The sequence below is a fragment of the Metopolophium dirhodum genome, chromosome 2 (assembly GCF_019925205.1).
Source record: "Metopolophium dirhodum isolate CAU chromosome 2, ASM1992520v1, whole genome shotgun sequence".
Lineage (NCBI taxonomy): Eukaryota > Metazoa > Arthropoda > Insecta > Hemiptera > Aphididae > Metopolophium > Metopolophium dirhodum.
The window spans coordinates 35342792-35352905 of record NC_083561.1 but is presented as its reverse complement, the minus strand read 5'-3'; the positions used below and the strand labels follow the sequence as shown (position 1 = coordinate 35352905).

At 28.5% G+C, this 10114-nt stretch overlaps 1 protein-coding gene across 2 annotated transcripts; it reads right to left on the bottom strand.

Moving 5' to 3' along the window:
• Positions 1-75: 75 nt before the first annotated feature.
• LOC132939029 (uncharacterized) lies at positions 76-9811 on the bottom strand. 2 transcript variants are annotated; one of them, XR_009663946.1, is made up of 5 exons: positions 9495-9811; positions 9333-9434; positions 9154-9279; positions 299-445; positions 76-178 (listed from the first exon to the last, which is right to left on the bottom strand). XR_009663946.1 is itself a non-coding variant. In XM_061006026.1 (4 exons), the coding sequence occupies exons 1-4, from the start codon at positions 9631-9633 to the stop codon at positions 8223-8225; spliced, it is 486 nt and encodes a 161-aa protein (XP_060862009.1). In that variant the 5' UTR covers positions 9634-9811; the 3' UTR covers positions 8110-8222. The 2 variants fall into 2 exon arrangements, 1 of the variants encoding a protein (XP_060862009.1); XM_061006026.1 differs by lacking the exons at positions 76-178; positions 299-445 and adding an exon at positions 8110-8341.
• Positions 9812-10114: the final 303 nt, after the last annotated feature.

Genomic DNA, 10114 nt, shown 5'->3' with positions numbered 1-10114 from the left:
TTCAATGCTTTTGGCAAAATTTTATCGTTACCAACCCATGGAAAGAATTATACATAAGACAGGTTGTACAACGCACCGGAAACAAAGTGTTCTATTCTGTGGTAAAGCTGTGGTCGTCAAGACATCTAGCAGTTCGGCCAACACGATAACGGCCAGATTTAATCTCATGGAATAAACGCTGTAATCGGGGATGAACAAAAATACAGATTAACCAGCTACGAAAAATAGTTTTTAAATAGCGTCTTGAAAAACAAACAAAAAATTAAGAAAAACGGTTTCTGCTATATATAAATTTTACCTATATTATATTATTATATAGTTATTGCATGAGATTTCCGTACGTGTGGCATTTGGTATGCTTCTCTTCTGTCATGATAGATGCCGATGAATGATTGAGGTATGGCCTATTCTAAAGTGATTTATAACTATTTTCTGTTTTCTGGAACTAAATGATTGATTAAATCAATAATTGATGATAATAAATCACTAAATAATTTTAAGCTCAATTAAATAAAGTTACACAATTTGATTTTAAGAGAACGCCACAAATGCATGATTTTTCTAGGGGTTATAAATTGACTGACTACTTCAATACTATCCAACAGGACAACTTTATAATTGGGGAGACTTCAATGCTAAACATAAATCTTGAGGCTGTCGGGCCAGTAACCCTAGAGGATTTGTCCTATAATATATAACTTTGTTAACCCTGACTGGACCAACATATTGGCCAACTCCCGTAAGGAAAAATTCTAATATTCTGGATGTTTTCGTTATACCAATAGAATACATAATACAATTGAAAATCCTTAAATACTTGTCCACCAACCCATCCCTAACCACCTAAACTATATTTTATTCTCACACCAATAAGCTTCTATTCCATGACAAAAATTCCATGTCAATGAATGGAACGATTTATTAAGAATAAATACAAGATGAATTTAAATGTTAAAATAACTAGGTACATTGTATTACACATAGGTAATAGGTAATCTTAACTTAGTTTTGGCCCCAAGTGTCTCCGTGTAACCCATTTCAGTAAATTATTAGAAATGTATTTTCAAAATAAAGAAGTGGAAATTTATCAATTTATTATAAGTATTTGGAAAAATCGCATACAAAAAACTGTAAAGGAAAAACAATATCCTGGTTATTTAGAAAAGGTAAGCAAGACCATAGATCCCGGGGGTGTATAGGTAATATTTCTGTTACAGGGAAATATTTGATGGGGCTCCCAAACTGAAAAAAAATTTGGTCGCTTCGGTCGTATTAGATATTCAATCTAACACTTATACCTATAAATAAAATGTTTCGTGCGAAAACGTATTTTTAGTTTGGTGGGGGCTGGGTACATGGCATATGAGGAAAATGCTATAATAAAGATCCATAAGCAAATTCTTGACTTGTTGTGGTATTATTATATTGTAAAAAATAACAGTAAGTAATAATAATTTATATGAAAAAATGAATAGTTTTAAATTTAGCTATTTGGTAAATATTTTATTCTGCAAAAAAACAATGTGTAGACCCGAGTGGGCCCCCAACATAAACATAGACCGGGGGCCCACAGGGAAAATCCCTTATTCCCTATGGGCCTATCCACCACTGATAGATCCAGACAAATGTATTAAAATTTACATACCTATATAATATTTTTTTATGGAGATAAGATATGTAACATTTTGATTTATTGGTTAATGACTGGAGGTTGCGCAATAATGGCGCATCCAATCTTACTTAACCTTCTCATGCACTGGTAACCTATAGTCGTTTTTAGTTTTGGTCGTATCTACTTCTAATTATAAAAGTAGCTTAGTAGCTAATAGTTTATTCTCAGCTTTAAATAACTTTTAAATAGTATTTTGGAATTAACGTAAATCAATGTAATAAATTTGTGTACATTAAGTTTTCATTTAAACATATTTCATATACTTGCGAATGGTATATATTTTTTATCGATTTTTCGTCGTGTTCAGATATTTTGGTACCTATTTGACTGTGTACACCACATTGCATACATGTATAATCATTGTATCATACATATAGTCCGTTCGCCGAGAGAATGTGGTTATTACACGCATCTAACTGGTGCTGAGAAGTGAGGATTTGGGTGTTTGCGGCGGTGTACAAGTACGGAGTAATACAACACGTTGTGGTTTGATTGACCACATTCTCTCGGCGAACGGCGTTGCGATTAGGTATGTAATTAAATAATTATGGGCAATAATGAACACTGCAGTAATGTACCTATTTTGCCTATACTATACGCCGGGCAACACTTTATGTTCGCGTGAGCCATGCAGGGGTGGGGGTTGTCTGACCGAAAATCAAGTGGCCGAAAGTCTGGTGATCGAAAAGGTATCTGGTCGAACACATTTTCGATCGAAAAATATGATATCGAAAATTCAAATGATCGAAATGTTATGTAATCGAAATATGTTATGGTCGAAAAATATATATTTGTGTTTATTATTAAAATAAAAACATAAATTATAATATAAAATTAACTAAAGTAGGTATTATAAGGTAAAAAAAAGTTGTAATAAAATATTAAAATAATTGGTAGGTATATATACTAGTATAACTTATAAGTATTAGTTTAGTATAAATAATATAATATAGTGGGTAATTAAAATTTTAAATTTTATGCTATTCCTCTTAAATACTCTAGTAAATCATAACCTGGATCAGCTAAGAATCTTTGTTGCACTTCTTTTAAACGTATATTGTGGGATTGGACTTGAATTTTCATTTTTTTATTACTGCGCCCATAAAGTAGCATCTCAATTACTGCTTCAGTTTCGTTCAGAGTAGATTGTAAGGTTTTGATTAATTTATGTAGTCCTACGGTATACAATAATAAAATTAATAATTTAAATAATGATAAATAATTATATCCATTTCAGACAAACCCGGATGTGGCGAACTGGTGATATTAATCTATTTAATTTTCTATGTCAGGATTCTGCTGTACTTGTCGTCCTGGGCAATCCTGATGATAACCTTTCAGCTACAGACCATAATTCTGGAGGGAAAAGTGGAGGCGTGTAAACTGGTTCTCTTCTTGGTCTTCCTCTTGTTTTCATAACTTGTCTACCAATTATATATGAATGTTTAAAGTACTTTAATAGACTACGATGTACCTACTACGATATATCTACATACGGGCTAGGTACATCTATAAAAATATTAGATAAAGTAATCGAAAAGCTAACCATTATCTTTACTTCGATCAAAAAAACCCATTCGACCACAAAATATTTCGACTATGTTAATAAAATATTCGACCATCTGTTTTTCGACCGCATGACGGACTCGATCACTTTTTTTCGATAACTAAACCTTCGACCAAACGACTCGCACCGGCCATGAAGTAGGTAGGTATTTATAGCGATATAATATTATTCATGTTTATATTTTATACAGATAGGTACACCTCATTTGAATCATTAGTATTTACAAAGATTTTTGGCATAGTCTACACTCTACAACACTCTAGATATAAGTATTAAATATTTTACAATTATATATTTCAATGTAGTATAATTCTGAATTCGTACTCTTCTAGTCATCTACACTAGGATGAAATGTTGCAGATTTTGATATTATTTTAAAATAGGTTCACAAAGAGTTAAATAAAAGAACATATTATGATTTATCCGTAGACCTTATATTCAGTATGCAAATGTTTAGTCTAAAATATCTCTTATCATCTTAGTAGTAATGTCTATAGTACCATTTAATGAAGAAATATTATTTTGAATTGGTACTGAGCAAAATATTTATATTATCGAGATGTGTTTAAAATAATGATATTGAAACTAATACTATTGGTTACATCATCTATCTATGATATAAAAAAAATTATAATGATCATAATAGTCAATTATAAATTAAATGACAATCAAATAGTCATAATATGTAGGATTATAATGTTGGTAATTTTTTTATCTATTTATTGATGCAAGATAAATCTTATGTTTTTTAGGTTGTGTAAACTGTACAGTGCCGTGACTAAAATTTCTTAGCCCAGGGGCAAAGGACTATTTAGGGGCCATAATCCCCCCAAAAAAGTTCATATTGTTATAACTTCACAAATTTAAATTGGCCAACTAAGTATTCTTATAAGTACAATACAGACCTGGTAAGACTATAATTGTTTAAATAAATGTCATATTCAAGCTTTCAGATTTTAAAAACATTTAATTAATTTCACTGTTTTTAACCATGAAGTCCGATATTTTAGATTCTGAGTGGAGCATCATGTATTGATTTTACAATGATGTGTTTTTTTATTTTTTTTTTTTTGTGTCTGTCATCACCTTTTAGGACAGTAAAAGTGCTTGAATTTTCTTCAACAGTAACTTTTCTGATAGGAAAGTGAATCTAGTTGGTCAAAAGTACCGTGAAAAACAAAAGAAAAATTAAGGAAAAACTGCAGGAATTTTTACACAAAATCGGTTTTCGAAAAAATCGATTTTGGTTTTTGGTGTAACTCTAAGACAAATGATTGTAGGGATATGAAATTTTGACCAAATGTTTATAATTGCATTTCCTATACACCATAACATTTTCCAAATATTTTGACTTATTTTGGGGTGTTTACGGACATTGAAATTTCCATTTTTAGTTTTTTTTTCTATAAAGATCAATAAAATTTTATTAGTTGGTTAAAAAGCTTGGAAATTTAATAGAAGATTCCTAGGTTATTGCTTCAAAGGCAGATGAAAAAAATTAAAAATCTAGTCACAATTTTTTTTTTATAAGCATTTAAAGTTCAAATATTCACAAAATACGTAAAAATGACGAAAATTTGCAAATTATTTTGAGTTAGAAATTCATAAAAATTGTCTTTTTAAATCTAAGATTTTAAAATATAATACAAGATTCCTCATAAGTTTGTCTACCTTTATCAAAAAAAAAATGTCTATAAGAAATTCAAATTAAATTTTTTTGAGCTTTGAAATTCATATTTTTACAACATTTGATATTCACTCACTCGATTTCTCATGTAACGATTTTCTTATTTTGTTGTAATTAAAAAAACGTATGATCAACGTATATCAATAACATTTTATTTGTTGGTTAAAAAAGCTTGAACATTTAATAGAAGGCTCCTAGTATATTGTTTCAAAGGTAGATGAATAAAATTAAAAACCAATCATAATTTTTTTTTATAAGCATAATATAAAGTTCAAATCTTGACAAAATACAGAAATTATTTTGAGTTAAAAATTCATAAAAATTATAATATTATCCAAAAGTTTGTCTGCCTTTATTTAAAAAAAAATGTATACAAGAAAGTCAAAATACATTTTTATGAGCGTTTGAAATTCATATTTTTAAAACATTTGATATTAACTCGATTTCTCTTGAAACGATTATCTTACCTATTTTACTGTAGGTAATTAAAAAACGAATGACTTCAGATCCTTGAAAATTTCACTGAATGTTTATAATAGCATTTTCTATACACCATAACATTTTGAAAATAATTTGGCTCGTTTTGGGCTGTTTACGGAAATTGTCAGTTTTCAATTTTTTTAGTTTTTTTTCTATAAATATCAATAAAATTTTATTTGTTAGGTAATAAAGCGTGAAAATGTAATGCAAGGCTCCTGATATAATGTTATAATAGCAGTTGTAAAATATTAAAAATACATATGCACAATTTTTTTTTATAAGCATTTAAAGTTCGAATTTTGACAAAATTTATCAAATTTAAAATTTAATAATTATTTTGTAGTTGAAAATGTATAAAATGTTCAACTTTTATAGCTAAGGATTAAAAATTTAAAACAAGGTTTCACGTAAATAGGTTATATATAAATTACTTTATTCACAATAAGATCATTAAATATACTTGGTAATATCATAGGCTGACTGACCGTTTTCGCTCAGAATCGTTTTTCTTATACAATGACATTATATCATTGAATTCAAATTTAACACCATCCATTACAGTGACCCACTTGTAACCTACTGTACACCAAAGCGATATCCACTTACCCACCTTTTTTTGTATTGAGTATAGCAATGTTTGAAAGTCGATTCTGGTCATAATAATTTGTTAAATAATTTTTTATGATTTTTAATTTTTAAAAAGACCTCTGCAGTGATCGTGATAGTTACTGGAAGTGTTAAAAATATTACACAAACTGCTAAAATTTCGGCGTAATTTGTTGCAATATCATTGTTTAATATGAAAATAGCCATATAATTTATATAGGTACTAATACAATTTTTGTTTTTTATTAATTCTTTAAATTACTTGACTGGGCCGTCGAGGTAACTCAGATCAGTGGATATCGTATTTATTATTAAATTCATTTATATCCCATTAAAGTTCCAACAAATACCTATTATTTATAATATATATCAGTCTTATCATTGTTTTTGTACAAACATTTTTCAGATTTATTTTACTACTGATTAATAATAATATAAGGCTACCTTTCGACATTTAATCTTAATACATCATAATATGAGGAGTAGTAGTGTTCACACAGATCCTCCTCTGCTGTCGGTTCAAACGGGGGAAAAAAAAATACATCATGTAATAAAATTAAAATCCTAAAAATTATAAACCCGGCTGCCTGAATGGATGTTGCAGCACTGATTGTGTTTGCATATTTTAGGTTCTTTCTTCATTTATTGACTTAAATATTTATTATAATTAATATTATTATAAGTAAATCCAAATTGTTATCAATTGGTTGTTTAATGACTTAATTTAATTGTTACTACTCTTATAATACGTTGTATAAGAAGGAATACATTTGTGTATTATATGTAAAATTATATATTTATATGAATAAATGTATTTGTATGCTTAGAATTTTAATTACCTAATCATGTTTTTTGTTTTTCATTTTTAAAACCGTTTCAATCAAGTAATATTGTTTTTATTAGTTAGGTATTTAAAATTAACTTTATTTATTATTGTTTTAAAAATAAAACAAAATATGCGAATTTGTTAGTATTAATTTGTTTAACTTGGAAACTTAAAAGTATTTAACATTTTTACATAAATAATGTATTAGGTATTATGAGGTCGTTTCACCCGCATTCGTTGTCTCCGTCTTACACGCGTACGGCATAGCAAAAACTGTTTTGCGCGGGAAAGAATCGAGAAGGTTACAGTCATAACTAAGAAACGAAAATTTCACCACATATAAAGAACTTTGACTGCGCAATATCGTTTTTATTTTTTTTGATATCACTTATTCGAAAAAAGTTCTTATTGTTTCAAAATCCATTAGTATTTGTGTTTTTAAAACTTTAATAACTTTTTTTGAAGTTCCGATAGCGAAAAAATAAAAACGAGTTCTTCATTTTATGTGGTGATAATTTCGTTTCTTAGTTATATGACTGTAGCAGTGTAACCTTCTCAGTTCTTTCCCGCGAAAACAGTTTTTACTATGCCGTACGACGTGTGTAAGACGGAGACAACAAATGCGGGTGAAACGTCCTCTTGTCTAATCACTTAATATTATGTACCTATAATATAAATATGACACGTTTAATAATTATACTGTGAAACCATACTGTTGGATATAGCAGTAGTGGATTTGATTCGTCTTCTAAGGGGGAGGGGGCGATATCCTTTAGGTCGAAAAATTTTACTTTCAACTATTTACACTCTTGGGTCTATACAAAAGGAAAAACATAATATATTCAATGATCAATAGTAAAATTTATAGGCCGTTATTATAACTTATAAACACTCTGAACTCTTCTATACAGATTTTTGAAAGAAATTATTAGATATTCATAATAGGTAGTTTATGATGTCTAGGGGGGATCCCTATGCCCCCCCCCCCCTACACTGTGCATCGGTTAGATAGATACAAAGACTAAGATGTAATACATCATATATACATTATATCTTAGTCTGTGGCAGGGTGTATTGATATATATATATCATATATGTATATCAATACACCTTGGTCCGTGGATAGATATTATAAGATAAGTTAAGAATATAAACAAAACCTTGATATTTCGTGCGTAGCTAGAAAATTTTTTTAGGAAGTATTTATGCATTATTTGAAGTCGTCAATTTCATTAACCACGAACCCTCGCAAATATTACGTAGGCCCTGAGTCAACGAGGAATTTAAGACAATGTAAAGATTATTGTTTAAAATGACAAAAAATAATTTTTATTTGGTGGTTGCACAATTACTTTATCTAAAACCTTGAAATTACTCAACAAGCTTAAAAGAAATTAAAAATATAATAATTGTTCTTAATAAGGAAAATAATTAATCCAAAAAGAAATAAGCTATTGTTTTTTCGACTCTGTCCATTAACGGCGGCTGACATTTTGATTTTCCCTAAAAAAAATTATTTATATCATATTACTATCGTTATCAATGTACACAAAATTTAAATTAATTAGGCATATGTAGATATGTTACCTAACTTACAAAGTTACAACCAATGTTGCATAAGTTACTTATAAGTTCTAACGAAACGCACTTAAAACTTATTTAGCAATAAATTGGAACAGTAGAAGAAAAGTTGAAAATGCCAGAACTAGCTATTTTTGATTCAGATGGAAAATAATTTTTTATTTACTAAAATTAGGAAAGAGTTCTACATTACAATAAGAGTTAAATTTAAGAAAGAGTCTGACAGTGGTAATCTGGTCCCGGATCATAAATACGAATGGGGGCCCTGGATGCTACTTGGTTTATAGCACTCTGGGCTATTCCACCGCTGAAAAAAACATATGTGCTCTAGGTTATTAATATCTAGCCATATGTAGGTAATGATTAATTATAGGTAGGTACTATACCTACCAGGCAGAACTTATGTAGAGAACATTTGAACATGTCTCGATAGTGGAGAGGTTAATAGATTTCAAAAGATATGATGGACGATAACTCTCGTACTATGTAATATTTTATTATTTATTTGTATCAAATATGTTACACTTATCTCAAATTTACATATTATTATATCCATTTTGCTGAAAATGTGTTAGACGATTTTTGAAGATTAATTAGGTACCTCAACAAAGATATATAAGTTTAATATGAATATAATATAATATCAAGACTGTTGTCTACCAGCTACATGTATAATATATAGTTTATTAATGATTAGTAAATTTGCTAAAATTTGTAGTATAGGTATTACTCACATTTAGTTCCAAGATATTGATGGCAACAACAAGTCAATAGTCGATCGAAAACTCCACAGTCCCGAACAGTAGGTTCACAATTTCTAGATCTTACATAGCAAGTGTGTGCAATGTAAGGGAATACTTCTGTAACCCAAATATTTTAGCATAATTTAATATATCATATTAACATAACATACCATGGTATTTTCTTTGGCAACAGCAATGATCTTCAATGACATCATTGGACAAACAATATTCAATTTCTCTTATGGTACATTCTCTGCAACCGACTCCTATCACTATTAAGATAATTATTTATATTACAATCATACAGTGTGATTTAAGATAATATATTTTACTCAATTCTGGTACAATATGTTGAATTGAATTTTCAGCACTTTCTAGAGTGACACTGTGTTCAATAAGTAAATGATCAGTTGATGAGTTTGTATTACCATCAGGAACACTAACAAATAGTAAACTCAACAACAAATACATTGTATGTGACAACTATTTGTAAATAAGCAATTCTATTGATCATAATACTACAAAAAAAAAAATGTATGTCATGGTACATTAAGAAGATTTTCACTTTTTATTATTGATTTGTCACGCAGTGATATTTGAAAAATGAACATACCATAGTTTTCTAATACTTAAAATTAAAAATAAAACAATTACTTTATAATATCTTTCTTTATTTACATCAAAATACATAAATTATTTATTAAATATTAAAACACATGTAAAAAGTCAATATTAAAATATAAAAAAAAAAATGTAACAATGGACGGCATTAGTTGCAACTTAAAATTAATTTGAAGTATAAAATCAGTTTAAATTAATTTTAATTTAATACTTAAGTCATTTTTCTAGTTTATTAAAACTTTTATAAATTAATGACAGGTTAGCTATCTAGCTTTTATTTAATCAAAGGATATTGTTTATAAGAATATCAATTATCATTACATTAATATAT